Genomic DNA, 19572 nt, shown 5'->3' with positions numbered 1-19572 from the left:
GTGTATAATATACTGTATAATATACTGTATAATATACTGTATAATATACTGTATAATATACTGTATAATATACTGTATAATATACTGTATAATATACTGTATAATATACTGTATAATATACTGTATAATATACTGTATAATATACTGTATATATACTGTATATATACTGCATAATATACTGCATAATATAGTGTATAATATACTGTATAATATACTGTATAATATACTGTATAATATACTGTATAATATACTGTATATATACTGTATAATATACTGTATAATATACTGTCTAATATAGTGTATAATATACTGTATAATATACTGTATAATATACTGTATAATATACTGTATAATATACTGTATATATACTGTATAATATACTGTATAATATACTGTCTAATATAGTGTATAATATACTGTCTAATATAGTGTATAATATACTGTATAATATACTGTATAATATACTGTATATATACTGTATAATATACTGTAAAGCAGACCTTAACTGGAAACTGAAGTCGTTTGAATTCAAATGGTAGTCCAGTATCACTGGGAATTAGTGGTATCTTTGGCAGATACACGTCCTGGGCTTTATGCGGTCCAGTAGCAATAGTTGCTTCCAGACAGTTGTTCATCATTCTCTTTAGTATAAGACGTGTGCCGTTTGCAATCCCAGGAGCCAGATTTCGAACAACCATTAGAGGAATTCCCACCTTTAGAGCCAGTTTATGAGGAGGCATACCAGCAGGTTCCAGGGAGTTAAGAAACTCCGAGGGATAGTGTACTGCATCATCATCTCTGACCGTATCAATTGATTTATAGATCTTTATCTCTCCAGGAAACAGCTGAAGCATCTCCCAGTTAATATCACGAATGGAGACATTGTGTGGTGCGAGAATAGCTCGTTGCATTAGCCATTCGAAGTCTTGGTAGTGATGTTGCAAGTTTGGGTACACTCGCTCTATCAAGGTCTGAGGAGAGTCGGTAACTGTGCCAAGATCTTCTGGAATGAAGATGGTATGACGTCCTTCAACTACCGGTATATGACCGTTCCCAACTCGCAGCAAGAGACTTGCAAACTCAGCAGCGTTGGCGTCACCGTAGAGATAAGCTCTCATGTTAGTTGTCAAAGAATGTGTTTCTACGTGTTGCCATAAATGTGATGACTTGATGCAGGCATCAATTTCATTGGCACGTGTACCTCCTCGAATGACTGGTAATGTCTGACGAAAGTCCCCAGACAGGACAACTAAGATACCGCCAAATGGTCTTGAGGACTGCCTTAGGTCTTGTAATGTGCGATCTAAAGCCTCAAAAGCTAGTTTGTTAGCCATGGTTGCCTCGTCCCAAAATATAACGGCACATTCCTGTAGGAGTGTAGCCTTTGATGAACCTCGCTTGAGGTTGCACATAGGAAGGTCTGTGGTCATGAGATTAAGCGGTATCTTGAATGTTGAATGTGCTGTCTTCCCATTTGATAGTAGCTGTGCCGCAATGCCACTGCTGGCGACAGCAAGGGCGACAAATCCTCTTGATCTGAGGCGTGCCAGGGAAAGGTTAATCAGGTAGGTTTTACCTGTGCCACCTGGGGCATCAATAAAAATAATCCCTCCTTGCCCATGGTCCACCATATCTGTAATGCGAAGGTCAATGTTGCGTTGGTCAATCGTCAAATTCGTTTCATTTTCGTCTACAAATTGTTGCAGTGCTTCTCTGTCATAAGATTTTTCTCTAAGTAGGTCAACTGTCAGTCTGTCTTCATGTCCCCTGTTTACAGGCGGCAGTCCGTACTCTTCAAGTTTCTGTCCACTCATCTGCTGTACTAATTCCTGTAGTCGAAAGAGACACTCGTTGTACATATCATCACTATAGTCCATGTCAGGCTGTCGAGCTTCCCTCCTACACTGATGCAGTATGTCATCAGTCATATCATTTCGATATGCAGACCAAATGGCAAGAGGGTCAGCAACATCACACGTGGTCAATATAACAGCAAACAGAGCACGTAGTGTAGATGCTCCGGCTCGCATGGCTGCCTCTTGCATGGCCATGGCCCAATGCAAGTCTTCTTCCAACAAACCCATGCAGTTACATGCTTCGCGAAAAGTCTGGCACTTTCGTGCATCAATCGTAAGCAAGTCATCAAAAGAGCAAGGTCCCCGCTTATGGTGAAGCAGAAGGCGTAAAAAGAAGCATTCCTGTTGCTTAGGATGCACGGCGTACACTCGACCAATGACCTCACTTTTTTTAAATGAAGTTATTTGACCATCACTGTAAACAGCTGTGCCAAGCCTTCGAGGGTTCCACGTTTTGGTGCCTGAATGAAATGTAAAGTACTCGGGCACATTTACATAAAGCAAATTTTGAACAAACCTCTGGTCGGGCGTAGCAAGCTGGTCAAGATCTGGACGATACCGAGCGCAGAGATCAAAAAAAGCTGTCAACGTGGTTTTAGGTGGACGTTGAGCAAGAGCAACAGCATTTTGATCATTGTAAACAACCCTCTGCCCATTTAGTAGGTGGACATGAAGGTTTGTCACTGCTGGATGACGATCGTGAATGGTAAAGTTCAGTATTCTCCAGCAAGCTTCACTGCAACTGACGTATCTTGCTGTCTGGTACAGATCTATTTCATCGATAGGTTGGGATTTTTCTAGCGAAAAAACTGCCATGTCCCTGCCCTTGTTGACATACTTTAGGACATACTTGATAGACTTGACACTTGTACAAAGCTCTACGTTGATATGACAGGCAAACATTCGGCAGAGGTAGGGAGAGTAAGGTACTACCCATCGATTGTCTATACAGACATCGTTACCTTTGATCTTCTTTATTCCTTGATGGCCACAATCATCGGGTTTACGTCGTCGATATGATGGATAACCATCATGGCCGCTCTGAGTATCACTTTTAAACTCTTTCGGGTAACGTTTCGTGCATGCTCCATCTCGCATGCAGGGTGAGTGCTTGTCCATGCGACCGCAAGGGCCATGAATCATGTTTGTCATGACTATATCAAACAGCACCTTGTCAGAGTTAGGGTCAGGCAACTCAGCGGAAATAGCGGCATCGATGTCATCAGCATGAATGCTGTGCTCTGCAGGTAACCAAACTAAAATATGAGCATGTGGCAGACCACGTTTCTGCCATTCAATGGAACACAGGTATGCAATAGTCTTGCCGAAGATGCAGTGCTTGGTCAACTGTTTGATGAGTTCCTTTCTTTTTAGGTTAAAGACACGTGCAATTAGGTCTGGACGATGTTGTGCTGTCTGCATGGGCAGCAGTTCATCAGTGATTTCTTTCCAGCCGGGATTGCACGTCATTGTGATAAAAAGAGAAGGCCTACCAAACTTTCTAACATAGCACATGGCATCCTGTGTACGTTCATGCATGTACCGTGGTCCTCCAGTATAGGAGCTAGGTAAGATCACCGTCTTACCGATGTTTGTTGGATCTCCATCACTTGCCAGAAGTGCATCTCTCAACTCACCATATTGTTCAGCTCGAAGTTTTGTTTGCTCTCGCCGAAGGAAGCACAGCCGTTCGGTCTCTATTTTGGCGTACATGTCAACAACATATTGTTGCATCAGTCTCTGACACCGTAGCAAGATGTTAAAGTCTGCACCACCTCGCATCATCAGTCGATACGCATAATGTTTCATCGCAGATACTTTGTACTGGTTTGGGACTGGTTGGTCAGGAAAATAGTATCCATCATCTCCATGTGGAAGTATGAGAGGATACTGCAAAGCATCATAGCTGCGATGAGTTTCAGCTATTCTTGTAAGGCTGCCATCAGACTTACGAAGGACAATGTCTCTCTTTCCATGTTCTTCTGTGACCATAAGCACAGCTACCTCATCACACATTGGAGCATTAAACCGCCCTCTGTGTTCTCTAGGAGGCCTCTTGTCAGCATGAATCACAACCTTGTACTGCTGATCATATTCACGGAGAACGTCTTTGGCTAATTTAAAACTCTGCACATACCTATTGATGGCATGAAGCATGTTTTGTAAACCCTCAATGATATTTATCCTCAAACCAGGAACAATGCCTTGTCTTACTTGTATCTCTCTCTCCACATCACCCAAAAAGTAGATTTGAGCAAATTTGGATTCTTCATTAGGCAAAGGGCACAGGCTTCCAATGAGGTGGTACACTTGACCTTGCACTTTGAAGCAAGGATTCCATCCATGTGTTTCCTTAATTTCATTGCAACCCATTGATGTCATCTGAAAAGCTGAATTGTACTTGCGAATATTTGTAAGGAAATGCCTAGACGTTTCTGAGTCACCTAGAAGCAATGATTTTAGCAAGAGCGGTGGATCTTGCAGAGTTGCCAGTTTCACTTTTCCGCTACTGCAACACATGCCAGGTGCTTCTCCTTTCCACTTCATAGCGCCGCAGTTGACACACACGTTTGTCATAGAGCCAATACAACACGGAAGTGGAGGTTGTGCTGCATCATAGTTCAGAGCTGGTGGAATATTCGGTTGCTGTCGCACTCTTGTTGCAGTATGTCTTTCTCGATCACTGTGAAGTCGTCGCTGTCTAGCTAGCTCATCTTCCGCTGCACGCGCTGCAGCAGTTCTGTTGCAGTGGGCGGCCAATCGTTCTTGTCTGGCTAGCTCATCTTCCGCTGCACGCGCTGCAGCAGTTCTGTTGCAGTCGGAGGCCAATCGCTCGTGTCTGGCTAGCTCATCTTCCGCTGTACGCGCTGCAGCAGTTCTGTTGCAGTCGGCGGCCAATCGCTCTTGTCTGGCTAGCTCATCTTCCGCTGCACGCGCTGCAGCAGTTCTGTTGCGGTCGGCGGCCAATCGTTCTTGTCTGGCTACAATGTGTTCATCTACGCGAGTTCTAGCAGTGGTATCACGATTAATCTGAAGTCGTCGCTGTCTGTCTAACTCGTTTTCGTTCGCGCGAGCCGTAGCGCTTCTGTGTCTGTCGCTGTCTAGTCGCCATTGTCTAGCTGCCTCACCTTGCTCAGCACGCGCTCTCGCCACTCTATCTCTACCGGAGTCCAAACGTTGCCGTCTCGCTACTTCGTCTTCTTCTAAACGTCTCCGTTTTTGACTGGCTGCAGCTGCCGATGAAAAAACTGTCTTTCGTCTCTTCGGAGGCATTGTAAAAACGACGCAAAATGTCGCGTATACACTTGGAAATCCTATATTGCGCAGCTAGTAGACTGTAATGTTTTGGCGACAGTAGAGTGTAATGTTTTGTCAGTAACCGTTTACTGTCACTAATTAGCCGTGGTGTTAGTTCACTAAAGGCATATCAAGTGCGTTGACATCTATGACGTTTGCTATTAATTAAGATAACGTAAGATTATCGGCAGTGCGAAAGATCCTGTACAGACATCGGCACTTCTCTCCGCTGCAGGGAGTGCATACTGTCCGATGTCAGGAACGGGCCGGTAAATTCGGTGTAGATACGTAGTGATTAGTTGAAGTCACGTGCAATACTTACCCGGATAATCCGTTCCCCGTATATAACGAATGCCGACTCTCGTCATTTCGACAGTCCCGCTGAACGTCGTCTGTTCGAAGACGTTGCTGGCGTTTCGGGGAAGAGGTGCATCAAACACGGCAGCTCCGTATCTAACGAAGTCACGACGCGTACCGACTGTCGTCATTTCGACGGTCCCGCTGAACGTCGTCTGCTCGAAGACGTTGCTGGCGTTTCGGGGAACAGGTGCATCAAACACGGCAGCTCTTCGACGGTCGCAGACTGGCAAACGACAGTGTGCGTATTTTTTCGAGACCCGGATATCAGCAAGAATATCTTCCTTTTCCCGACGTCGCCGGCAATAGACGACACGCTCGGCGCGTACCGTCCGACGTCGGGAACGGGCAGTCTAAATTCGGTGGAGACACGATGCGCCGATCCGGAGATATTCGCGCGCGAGCGGAAGCGAGCGCGATCGGCGGGAAACGACGTCGTCGTGGGAGAAGTCAGGAAGACGACCGCAGTCTGACTTTCGACCTCAATGAATTCGGCGTGCGCGAGCGAAATTCGGCCGAGATCGGAGTCGCCGTCTTCGAGAGACGCTCGTACGTACGGGCACACAGACAGACAGACACACAGACACCTCTCCTTTATATATAGAGATAATAATATACTGTATATATACTGTATATATACTGTATATATACTGTATATATACTGTATAATATAGTGTATAATATACTGTATAATATACTGTATAATATACTGTATATATACTGTATAATATAGTGTATAATATACTGTCTAATATAGTGTATAATATACTGTATAATATACTATATAATATACTGTATAATATACTGTATAATATACTGTATATATACTGTATAATATACTGTATAATATACTGTCTAATATAGTGTATAATATACTGTATAATATACTGTATAATATACTGTATATATACTGTATAATATAGTGTATAATATAGTGTATAATATACTGTATAATATACTGTATATATACTGTATAATATACTGTATATATACTGTATATATACTGTATAATATAGTGTATAATATACTGTATAATATACTGTATAATATACTGTATAATATACTGTATAATATACTGTATATATACTGTATAATATACTGTATAATATACTGTATAATATAGTGTATAATATACTGTATAATATACTGTATAATATACTGTATAATATACTGTATAATATACTGTATAATATACTGTCTAATATAGTGTATAATATACTGTATAATATACTGTATAATATACTGTATAATATACTGTATATATACTGTATATATACTGTATAATATACTGTATAATATACTGCATAATATACTGTATAATATAGTGTATAATATACTGTATAATATACTGTATAATATACTGTATAATATACTGTATAATATACTGTATCATATACTGTCTAATATAGTGTATAATATACTGTATAATATACTGTATAATATAGTGTATAATATAGTGTATAATATAGTGTATAATATACTGTATAATATACTGTATATATACTGTATAATATACTGTATAATATACTGTATAATATACTGTATATATACTGTATATATACTGTATAATATACTGTATAATATACTGTATAACAACCAATGCCTAGTTTGAAATATAATGCCAGTTGCCAAAATGCATATCCAATGTATACACCTTTAAGTGTCACAACACAATGACTGATACCATCAACTTAACTAAGTCATTAACTTAACTTAACTTAATTAACATAATTTAATTTAAACCAATGTTAGCTCTAAATATAGATTACCTCAATAATAGCTAGCTGTGTGACAACCAGCAGTGTTATCAATATGTCGTCGTCATCATCATCATATTCTATGCATTAGTAATTAGTATGTTGTTTACATTAAATGATCTGTTTAGTAATGATTATTAGAGTACACTATTTTGTTTACGTGTTTATCCAACTAGGTAATGCTTAGTAAATATTGTGTACACACACATATCCTATGCTGTTATTTTAATTGTATACTACCCTATTAGAGTGTTTATCTGTTAATAAATCTTTTTAGTAACTTAGTAGTTGTGAAATAGAATTAAATTACCTGAGTACTTTGCACTTTTCTGCATATTATACAATTAATTGCACACAGGAAATAAATTTGCAATAAATAGTACATGATTTGATGTATGCAGTGAATGCAACAGTGTCAATATTGACGCATAAATCGCACCCAAAAAAAGATTTTATGAAAAATGAAAATTTGCTTAACTGCGAAGAATAGTAATTATAAATGACTTTACCTGTCGCCTAATTTATTGAAGTTGATTTGTGCCGAGAAAACCACGTTCAGCAGACGACAAAAACTGAGGCCCCCTTTCAATAAACGGCGCAGGTTACTGCTCGAAAGGTGCGCAAAAAGACAGCAGTTCGTTTATGTCAAAATCGCGGTTGCAAGATGTCCATTGACTGCCGAGCCTCGTACTACCAGACCACTGAAAACCGCGAGGAAGTGCATACGGGAACAGCCAAAGCCACACCCAACGGGGCCCAAAAAAAAAATTCGCTAGAGCGGTGGCAAGTTACAAGTGGCCGCGGCCGACGTTGCCCTCTGTCTCTGCATTAGCTACAACATGAAGGTCCAGTGAGGACGACTCTGCGTGACTCTCCGTATACGTAGCTTGGACGAATTGACAAAGCTGGGCAAGCAAGTCATGTATTGCATACCCGAGGTTCTTGGCCAGCATACGACGTCGTTCGGCTTACGGCAGGTCTGCAGTGACAAGAGAGCCATCCGCATGGACGGTGATGGAGGCACATACGTACGCGCGCATGTGTAGAACAGCAAACCAGGCATCATTGTTTTTAGTTGCTGTGTACTGCGTGTATAAATGGTAGTTAATCTAGAGTAGCCTAGAAGAGTTTGAACGAGTTTCAGTATAGCTACTAAATTTGTTGAGTTTTAGATTTAGCTAGACTGTTGCAATTGTTAGAATTATATGTAGTAATAGATAAATTTATATACCATGCATATGTACTGTGCTCATCAGCAATGGCTGATCGCACCTGAGATTGATTATTTTCTGAGAGGGAGATTCCCTTCTCGTTAGAGCGGAAATTGCAAGAGATCGCCCTAAAAGGCAGTCGTCGAAGATTCACTGCTTCCCTTCCAACCAGCACCACGCGTTGGAATGAAAACCGACTCCCTCCTGCGTTGAGTTATGCCTAGGGCACGCGTTCCACCAGACTCCCTGCTGCGTAATTCGCACAAGGCTGTTTCATTTTTCGTTCTTGCTGCGTTCAATTTTCGTTCTTGGTGTGTTCGTTTTTCGTTTTTGCTGCGTTCAATTTTCATTCTTGCTGCGTTCATTTTTCGTTCTTTCCGCGTTCAATTCTTTTGACATTCAACTCAACTAAATATAATCAAAGATAGAAAGTTGAAAAAGAACAACGAAAAATGAAAAATTAAAATCAAAAATGAAAAATAAAAATTTGCTTGCTGAATTAATTTTTTTAGCAAAATAATTGAAAACCTTTGACAAAAAATTGAAAAATTAAAAATTAAAAATAAAAATTGTAATTTGAAACTTGAAAATTGAAATTTGAAAATTGAAAATTGAAATGGCCGGAAGGGTCACGGACCAACATTTTATTCGCAATCAGACTTAGATGTGGCTCATATTGCACATCTGTGAACCTCCAGCGTTATTTCCAAAATGGGTACCAGAGTGGAATATAACGAGACCAACTGGTGTTTATGACCGACCACAATTTTGCTTTGATCAGACATACCTACATGATTGGTCAAGGCGTAAGTTATTGCATGGATGGTAGGGAATCAATAAGCAACCCAAAGTCTAGGCAACTGACAGAAGCAGCAGGCAAATTCTAAGTATGATCCCCAGATGCGTGAGTGCATAATGTGTACTACTATGTACAGCACTGTATATTTTAATAGCAAATAAATGCAGTAGTGAATAGGAAGCAACAAATAAAGAAATTGAACTAAATTTTGATGTCGATAATTACAAGAGAGGATTGTGAAATCACGTAACAATGAATGCTTAGAATCTAAAATGTCTGGTCAACCTCTTGCTAGAGCACGATATCCGACTAAAAATTTGCTTTATATTCCACTCTGGGTACATTTAGGGATGAAACAACACAAAGCAGTGAACCAACAAATAAGGCTGTGTAGAAAAGTGATCCCACTTCCTTTACGTCTAGCACAAAGATCTACCAATGAAATTGGTAGCCATAAACTGTTAGACTGGTAACAAATATACTTGTTGACTGAGTGAGGAAGGTATGTGCCCCTTTTGATCATTCCAATTTTTGCATTTCAAGGAAGGTAATGACATTTCCCACTTCCGCCTTATCCTGTTAACTGTTAATAAAACTGGAAGTGGGAGAGGGTCTGGTGCCAAGCTATCCAGAACTCCGTACTTCACACACTAATCGATTGACATTCCACTGTTGGGTGAGATTTCCTTGTTTTGTTGCATCACTGTTGTTAACTTCAATACAGCTAAGTTGCCTTGCAATAAAAATGTATGATAATGATAACCAGGTTGCTTTTGTAAATACCATAATTATTCTAATTGAAGCACCTTCCTTACTGAAGCGCAATCTGGGGTTGCAATTATTTTTTAGACTCTAATTAGGCCACCTTTTAGAAAAAGATTTGTTTTTTAGAGGCGCTTAACTAATAAGTTAAATAAGTAGCAATAGGTCTTGATTGATTGCCTAAAATGGCGCCTCATTACTGTATCCTGTAACATTTTCTAGGTGGTAATTGAGGAACAGCTTTATTTGAAGATTTGTAAAGCACAGGTTAGGGTGTACCTAACATGTTTTCCTTGTGTTTCTAGCATAGTGTTACATTCTACAAAGAGCCCTATGACTCTAAGCACCCCTCTAAGTGAGGCGTCTTATGGAGCCATAATTATTTTTTACACTCTTATTAGAGAGCCATTTATATTGATATGTATGATTAACAGTCAGATAAACCACCATCATATAATGCACCAACAGGTGAACAAAGGAACGTTATCTTTTATTAACTTTGTTAGTCATGTTGTTTTCTTGCTAAAATAAAGCACTTCCTAACCTTCCTATCATGTATCACTATAATATGCTAACAAGAAGCAGAAGCAACGTATTGGATGGCACCTACTCAACAGTGAAGTGCAAAAAATGCTCTTTCTAACACAACATCAGATTCAGAAATATGAATGTAAGTCACAAAGCTACCACATCTACCAAAGTACCTACCAAACTATGCTACGCAAAGTCAGCAGCCAGTAAGTAATCATAAAGTTATTTATCTACCAAATCTATAACATTTAGCTTATGAGAGTCATAATAACATCAGCAAGTAAGGCAAGGAAATGTCACTGACACCATTAAAACTCCGTGATTATTATTACAACAAGCCCGCCAATGATGATGCCAATCATCACAATTCCAATCACAATACCAGCAATGTTAAGTTTAAGAGCTCGAGTTGATGCCTTCTTGGCTCCATGTATGTCTCCCAAGAGCAGGCAGTCACGGGCCTGCCAATCACAAAGTGCAACTTACTATAAATACACACATACATTTTGACAAGATAAGAAACAAATAGTGAATAAGAAGGTAGGCCAGCTACAGTAGATGTAAATGTGTGTTGAGCAAATACAGTATGTGATCTTACATACAGACAACAATGACTCAGCCTATATCAATCATAGAATGAGACGACTCTACATTCATGGAACTACTACAAATTTAGTACTGTGCCTTGCATATATATACAGGGATAACTGCAGTGACATCTCACATGGTTGCACAAGTTTGTTCAAAATGGTATTGTACTGTACACCTGACATGCTTACATGATTCTTGCCTTGCAGCAGATGGCAGAGTCAGCAGCTAAGTGATGGTACTACCCTAATTACAGACCTGCCTTACCACAGCAATCAACTCATTCAACAGTTTAATAAGACAACTCGTAGTAGAGGTCAACCGTCAAGTGAGACAAATGACACAATCCTCCTTCACGATTCGACTTTTCATACAGTGCAACGGAAGTCAAAAAGGGGAGGAGCTGGCTGCGCAAGACCTTTGAAGTGCTCTTCACAAGTCATACATATTACACTTTCAGGGCTCTTTTGTTGCTTACTATAGCACTGCAGTGTTCATTTAGACCTTTTAGCAGGATGCCTTGTCCTGACCCACTAATAGTAGCAACACTTGGATTGTATCCTCATTCTCTATTACCCTATAACCTATTTATATAATTAAACAAGCTCCAACGCCCAGCTTCGCGGGGGGGGACAACACCCGGGTAATAGTTTAATCACACAAATTATTGATTTGCAGACAGTGTTTGCTATTAATGACAGACAGACAGTACAGACAGACACACAAACAGACAGACAGGTTGCCTTTATAGGTAGAGATTATAGCAAACAGTATCCAAAAATGCGTTTGATGGTTGGAGAGGCAGAGGGGGTGTAGCCAGGTCACGTACAGTTTGTATAGAGAGATCTCTGTAGATTTCCAAACTCTCTGCTCTAGAGTGTTGGTTATCATCTCTGTGCAAAAAAAGTTTCAATCACAGCACAAACCCATTACACTAACTTATGCCCTTGTCAGCGCAAACTGAGCCAGTCCGTCTGTTCGGAGGCATTGTAAAAACAACGAAAATGTCGCTTATACACTTGCAATCATATAGCACTCCCGGATATTGCGCAGCTAGTAGACTGTAATGTTTTGTCAGTAACCGTTTACTGTCACTAATTAGCCGTGGTGTAAGTGCTTGTACCGTTTAGTAGCAGCCAGACAGAATTCTCATTCATAGTCTGGACCAAGTCGATACTAAAATGATTTCGGAAATAGCCTTCTAAGCCAATCAGCTCCTACAACCCAAATCTCGGTTGTAAATTCTGATTGGCTTAGCAATAATTGGTTATGCTACTTAAGTGCACTAGCGCTGATTGCGCGCGTGTGAAATCCTCGCGGGCGGCTAAGTGCACGCCAAAACAATGACCGCACGCACATCTTAGTTTTAGTCTCAGCTTCAGTTCTTCGATATTTTCAAGCTTGCGGTGACAGGACATGCAAAGCAGCGTCGCCAGACCATCACCTTTGACAACTAGTCGAGCGGTAGTCTCGCTAGTCGAGCGGTTAGACTAGCTAGCGGTCTGCCGAAGAATCAAAGAGTCGTGGTTTCATGCCGTCCACCAAGATATCGCCGCAAACACGGCAGACGTCTCTTCTTTGTTCGTGAGATCTCATGGCATTTACAAATTATATGTTGATCTAGGTAAAACGATCCTACGCTGTTAGACACCGTTTAGCATCGCTATTGTAAATACTTCCGAAATCATTTTAGTATCGAGTTGGTCCAGACTAAAGTTCGCGCGCTTCGCGCGCTCTCTGGTCTGGAAATTCGAGGCTAAGTTATATCCCGTTCAATTGCCGTTTACAAAATCCCGTTGATTGGATTAGCGATTGGTTGAAGCCATTTCGACTTGGACGTTGCTGCCATTGCGAGGAACAGGTGTATCGAACTTGGCATCTATTCGACACGTGTCCAGTTTCAAAAAATCCCGTTGATTGGATCATTGATCTCGTTGAAGCCATTTCGACAGTCACGTTGCGGAGAACAGGTGTACGGAACCTGGCATCTATAATTTCGACGTGAATTTGGTAACGTGCAAGTCACGTGCAATACTTACCCGGATAATCCGTTCCCCGCATATACGAATGCCGACTCTCGCCTTTTTGACAGTCCCGCCTTTTCGACAGTCCCGCTGAACGTCGTCTCTTCGAAGACGTTGCTGGCGTTTCGGGGAACAGGTGCATTAAACACGGCAGCTCCGTATCTAACGAAGTCACGACTCGTACCGACTCTCGCCATTTCGAGAGTCCCGCTGAACGTCGTCTCTTCGAAGACGTTGCTGGCGTTTCGGGGAACAGGTGCATCAAACACGGCAGCTCTTCGACGGTCGTAGACTGGCAAACGACTGTGGGCGTATTTTTTCAAGACCCGGATATCAACAAAAATATCTTCCGTTTGCCGGCGTCGCCCGCAATAAACAACACGCTCGGCGCGTACCGTCCGACGTCGGGAACGGGCAGTCTAAATTTGGCGGAGATATTCGCGCGCGAGCGGAAGCGAGCGAGATCGGCGGGAAATCGCGTCGTCGTGGGAGGAGTCAGGAAGACGATCACGGTCTCACTTTCGAGATTAATGAATTCGGCGTGCGCGAGCCAAATTCGGCCGAGATCGGACTCGCCGTCTTTGAGAAACTCTCGTACGGACGGACAGACAGACAGACAGACAGACACCTCTCCTTTATATATATAGACTCGTACCCAGTCCTCCTCCGCGCTAGGTTGCTTACTCCACGTGCGCTATCTGTCACGTGTGTATAGGTCCATGTGGTTTCACACGTGTGGTTGGCCTAAGCACGGAGGAGGACCATGCTTCGTCACGTGACATTATTGGTAGATACTACTTCTATTTAGCATGATAGTTTCCGTAGGAGGGCATTTGTAATGCATGATTACACAATTAGAAAGACTAAGTACACAACAATTATAGAGCCACTAAGCCATTACGTGCCGATAACTTGTTGATGGCGTCCTTGTCCGTGAGAGTGCGACCAGAGAAGGACTTTCGAGAAGAGCGGTCTCAATGGTAAGTGCAAGTCCATTCGCGCGCGCCTAGACCTTCTAGATACATACCTGTCGAGCCACACGAGTACGTGAAGGTAAAGCCTCTCTTTTTCAAAAGGCTGCGACGGGTCCTGATCCCTGTATCTGCCAGAGCACCGCGTTCAGGCGCGTCCCTGTTAGTTACGTCTAGCAGATTTTGTTGGACCAATTTTAAGCTAATATCAGTCACGTCGAGGTGGCTCGTATTGTGAGACAAGCTTTCCCGGAAGCTCGCCACAGGATGGACCATGCCACCAGAACATACGTCTACGTTGGTATTGCCTTCGCACCAGTCTCTGTAGGAGTTATAGCACATTCTACTGACGTTTCAGACTTGCGGAATCACCCCTCGCCTTATGCAAGTAAGATACGCACTGCGTACAAGAGGTGTGCACGTGCAGAGTGCCTGTTTGACCTGTAGATGTTACAAGGAGAAATCGACAAGATTCGAATCAAGCAAGTGGGACTTGTCCAACTCCAGCGAAGCAACATGTCTCAAGAGATTATGCGGAGACGCCAATCAATTGGCAATTAGTAGAAACGACTCTGTCGTCCGAGATAGATCGAACGTTTGCGGGAGTCCGACTGCTGTTCTCTTGATCGAGGGCCTGTTTCGCGGCAAGATTTACGCCGTTTCTCCGTGAAAGACATCAAAGACACGATGCGTCGTCAAAGCCCTCATTTGTTTGGCATCTTGCAAGCGCTGGTCAAAGGGAAAGCCAACGAGGATGCCGACAGCACACGCCTGCAGGCTATCATCACCGGCACTGTGGCACTGAAGTTCTGAGATCGCCAAAGCAGTGGGATTGCACTCCTAACAGCCTACATGCTTGTTTGCTCGCAGTACAGGAAAACAAGCAATTACAGACCTCAACAATCTTGGTGTCTCACAATCATATCAACAGGTTTAGCGACGTCTAACTAAAGAACTTGGCGAATGATTACCGGGATGTACGGCAGCTCACGAAAGAGACACACATCTGGGTGTATGACAATCTGAATTTGTATTTAGATTTAGATCTGCTTTAGATTTGTGAAGGTAGTCAAATGTACGAAATATGTCCGTCATGGGCTGCGTTATCCTACTCTAGACTCTGCTAGCGGGCGCAGTTTTACGAAGAGGATTGTGCATGTGCATGATGGCGTTGATTTGTGAGGCCAGGCGACTGACCGGCTGTAGGCAAGTTGTTAGGCTCTTGCTAATCTACCACCTTCTGTGTCGTTTAGCAGAGCCTTAGCAACCTATTAGAAATCTTAGCTGAGACCAGCGGGCTGAGCTAAATAACTTAATTAGACTCAAAGCATGTCAAGTGACGAAGTATGGTCCCAGTCCTCCTCCGTGCTTAGGCCAACCACACGTGTGAAACCACATGGACCTATACACACGTGACAGCTAGCGCACGTGGAGTAAGCAACCTAGCGCGGAGGAGGACTGGGTACTTACGAGTCTAATATATAGATACTTCCACAGAAAGCAACATAGATTGATAACAACCTAATGTTGAGTAAAGAGGACAATTTGAAATATAAGAAGACTGCTTACTCTTCGAGATGCTGACAGAGCAGCCAGACCAATTGGCCAACAAAACGCTAATAAAGTGAAGAGAGAAAGGCAGTAATAATCCTTGATCTCACTAGGGTACCCACCCATACCAACATGATCCTGTGACAAACAACAACCAATCAGCAAACAAATGATCACGTAATCTTACAACCACTGTTACTGGGTAAGGTTGCTGCACAACAACTGTGGATGTAGCACTTTGTTGGGTAGAAATGTAAGGTGGCATCTCGGGTGGTGGCATCTCGGGTGGTGGCATCTGAGATGGTGGCATCTCGGGTGGTGGCACCTGAGATGATGGCACCTGGAGTGCCGGCATCTTGTCAATGAGTCCCGGCCACTGGTGAATGGGTCCATGCATTGAAGGAAACGGTCGGTCGAAGCTTGCTCCAAGATGCTGACTTCCAGGAGCGACGCTGTGACCGTCGTATTTTGGTGGTTCAACATCAGACAAAACTGGAAAAAAAACGATAACAACTAGCTCAGGCGTAGACTACAGTATTATGTGCGCGTTTCACGTTCACATTGTACACAATGGCAGCTACGGATGCCTGTTACTGCGAAACAGCCGCATCTACGCCGTGCGCTGGCCTGCATGTGTCGACATACATGATTGCTTTCCTGCTGTGGATTGCACGTACACGGGTGGTGGTTCAATGTCGTCCAAAAGAGCTCTCTCTTCCGCCATATTGAACCTAGTGGTGGTCGTTGACGTAGACGTAACGTATTGTATCTGTTTGTACTGTGTTAATCGCATGTAATCTAATTAAAGGAGCATTCCGGAGATAGACCTTCGCTCGCTAGTGGGAATCTTGTAGTAACCAAGTTGGGCATCTAGGCGCTATCTCAGAGCAAACCCGACAGATGAACGCTAACAAAGTTTAGAAACTTAAAAAGTGACGAGGCCGTTTCAAGAATTTCTTCCGCCAAGTGAAGCGTTTGAACTTTCGCGCGCCAGCAGATCACGTGAGCCTCACTAACGTAATCACGTTCCCGAAAATGGTGGCCTGTTGTTTCCATCCGCTCCAAGAATGGTGGAAACCGTCGTGCTACTTTCAGACTGTCTACAAACTGACCTTCTTTCGTGCGATTTATTTCCGTCCTGCAACATTCGAGAGAGTTGACGTTTTGTGAGATTCTTTGGCATTAGAGGCAGTGGACGCTGCCGTCGATCGTGTTCTAACAGTTTACGAAGCACTCATGCCTACGTAGGAATACTTTCCGCGAACTCCCTCGATCACCGGACCTCGCTATTTCGGCTGCGCACTGCGCTGCTGTCTTGAATGCTCCTTTATCGTAGCCTCGACACTAGGCCTCCCTTTGCCTTCGGTGGTCACCTGTGAGGCGGGCGATTGTTTACTGATCTCCGCATGTCTCAGAGAAAATAATCAGGAAGTAACTCAAATGTGATTTACAGTCGACCAATCATCATTTGCAAAACAGATCAGGTGACAAGCAAGTTTGTCACGTGACATAATAACTTACTAGGCCTCCGTTTGCTTTTCGAAGAAAACATCACATGATACAGTCCCGTTGCTATCCTCGCGCTGTCGGACCACCAAAAGTAAAGGGAGCAAATTTTTTTGGGTCCACTTCACACACACATCCCGGATATACTTGCACGTGCATGGTAGACTATTCTCACGTGCACGCATGCTGGATCATGCATGATTTAGTAGTTCGAAATGTGTTGTTATGCTGACAGATCGTAGGAATTGCGCTTTCTCTGCGAGCCGTTACCACACTCAGTAAACAGCAGTGGCTAGTAAAAAGAGAGCCCAATACGGGGAATGTTGGTTGCTACAAATCGTTTTCTTTGCAGAAATCGACCTTCTCGAGAAACAATTGACTCCAGAAAAGCTTTTCGTGAAGCAGCTATCTTACAAGACGGCAGAGGTTTGTACATTTTGCTAGTTAATTGATATTAGTTGATTAACTAATTGTTAATTTATTAGAATACAGTATTTAGTAACATTAAAGCACAATTTATGTATTTATGGTAGTATTTTTGAACCCTAAAGGTGATTTAATAAATAGTAATTTATAATTTATAAGTGTGTATATACAGTAGTGGACAAAGTATTTGCCAGGCAAGAAATTTCAAGGGTTTTCAGGATGTTTGTGTTTGGGTGGAAGCACAGAATATTATTAAAGCGACTTCTTGGTCAATGTTTGTCATGCAATGGGAAAATCAAGACTAATTGGTACAGAATTGAGTCTAAATCAGTTGGTTGTTGCAATTTAATTAAGATTATTGTTACAACCTAGTTAAAACAGATTAATTAAGTTTACATTACAACTTATCAAAGCATATTCAATGCAAACAATATTACAACCTTTGAAAACAAACTAACGTATCAGTTTATGCTCATATCAGCACTTATTTCCATTCTGTAGTCCAGAATATGATGAAAAATCAACAACAAAAACTACCCGGCAAATACTTTTGTCCACTACTGTATATACTAGTAACTATTGCAGAAGAACCTGTTTATTAATCATGTACTCTGCTGTTACTGCGATTAATTTGTTTGTATAAGAAATGTATGGCAACAGGCAGGATTACAGGAAGTTGTTGATCCGGACAGTCTGTTGCCACAGAGCACAGTTTTTCATTAGCCTAAAATACATAGAATCAATCCATGATCTATTTTAACAATAAAATTAAAACACACACAATGAAGACGCCTATTTCTCTAGTGGGTGCACAGTTTGCTGGACATAAAACTGGAATGACTTGTTCTGAACACTCATTCTGAACACTGTAATTACAATCTGTTTCTCTCTTTATATCAAGGAATATTAACATAAACAGTTTCCTCAACTCAAAAAATCTTGTATCCTTGTACAGTTTAGATGGCATTAGGGGTATTTGTTTTCAAACTTATTGTCAGATTGTGGTTTCTCCTTGCTCTCTGGTGGATTCGTTTGGGGATAATGTTTCTGTTGAATATGTTGGTTGTAGTTTTGGCTTTCATGAACAAACTTGGACGTCCTGCTGATGCTGGACGGGTAGAAAAGGACTTGAAGTGTCGTCTAGCTACAGCAGTAGGTTGTACTCGAATCTTTTTCTTTTGTTTTCTGACTCCCACCTCTTTACCAAACATGTGTAGAGCGGAAAGCAGTCGCTGCTGTGTACCAGGTGAGTGAATTCCTTTGCCTTGTAGTTGTCAATAATTGGAACAAAACCTTTCTACTGCAGCTATGAAGCTGTCTGTGACATGACTTTCATGCAGTCCGTCCTTGATATCTTTAGTGACCTGTAGTACTCTTTCAATGATGTCCCTTGACTTTTCATAGCTTCCTCTGTTAATTGGTTGTGCTTGATCTCTTTGAAATGTATTGCTAAAATCAATGTTGTCGTCAGCTGCAGTAGCCACTTCAGTTGTTTCACAGGAACAAGGAGCAATTTTTTCAAAGGAACGTTTGATATCTTCGTCAGACCAATTCATACTGATGGAAAGAGACTTTAGATGTTCTTCTTCTGCTTTTTGGTGGACACTACTGTAAAAGGAAATGGGTTGGCAGTGTTGTCCTAATGCCACTGCTGCAAAAAGCTGACGGCCTTGAGGTGAATACGTTCGGATAGTATTGACACTGCTTTTGCGATACTTCATTGCTGCTGCAAATTGGTGTTTGCAAGGTTGACTTTTGCATTCCGATGGGACAGGTGCACTCACCCAGTTGTAAGTCTACTACCACATTGTATTCTTATCTGACTGACTCACAACAGTGTAAACGTCTGGGTCATCAGTTGCGACAATGTCGTCAGATGGAATGATGTACGCTTTTACTCCTGTCACAGTAAATCTTGTAAAGACAAAATGATCTA

At 41.9% G+C, this 19572-nt stretch overlaps 2 protein-coding genes across 2 annotated transcripts in view; both read right to left on the bottom strand.

The window, feature by feature from the left end:
* The window catches only part of LOC134193499 (uncharacterized), a 7169-nt gene extending 1080 nt beyond the window's left edge, over positions 1-6089 (bottom strand). Inside the window, exon 1 of the mRNA XM_062662325.1 lies at positions 501-6089. Coding sequence (XP_062518309.1) covers positions 501-5129 — 4629 coding nt within the window. The 5' untranslated portion in view covers positions 5130-6089. The remainder of the gene's footprint in view (positions 1-500) is intronic.
* A 4587-nt stretch (positions 6090-10676) lies between these two features.
* On the bottom strand, positions 10677-16471 carry LOC134193079 (uncharacterized). Its single transcript, XM_062661868.1, has 4 exons — positions 16350-16471; positions 15904-16196; positions 15723-15842; positions 10677-11031 (listed from the first exon to the last, which is right to left on the bottom strand). The coding sequence occupies exons 1-4, from the start codon at positions 16426-16428 to the stop codon at positions 10879-10881; spliced, it is 645 nt and encodes a 214-aa protein (XP_062517852.1). The 5' UTR covers positions 16429-16471; the 3' UTR covers positions 10677-10878.
* Positions 16472-19572: the final 3101 nt, after the last annotated feature.

The sequence above is a fragment of the Corticium candelabrum genome, chromosome 17, assembly GCF_963422355.1.
Source record: "Corticium candelabrum chromosome 17, ooCorCand1.1, whole genome shotgun sequence".
NCBI classification, from domain to species: domain Eukaryota; kingdom Metazoa; phylum Porifera; class Homoscleromorpha; order Homosclerophorida; family Plakinidae; genus Corticium; species Corticium candelabrum.
This window is presented reverse-complemented; position numbering and strand designations above follow the sequence as displayed.

Bases quoted from the DNA above. Each gene is read 5' to 3' on its own strand.
- LOC134193079 (XM_062661868.1), bottom strand. From the start codon at position 16,428: ATGGCGGAAGAGAGAGCTCTTTTGGACGACATTGAACCACCACCCGTG. The intron at 16,197-16,349 runs GTATGTCGACAC...TTTTTTTTCCAG, and splicing joins CACAGCAGGAAAGCAATCAT to TTTTGTCTGATGTTGAACCA. The intron at 15,843-15,903 runs GTAACAGTGGTT...TGTTTGTCACAG, and splicing joins TTGTGCAGCAACCTTACCCA to GATCATGTTGGTATGGGTGG.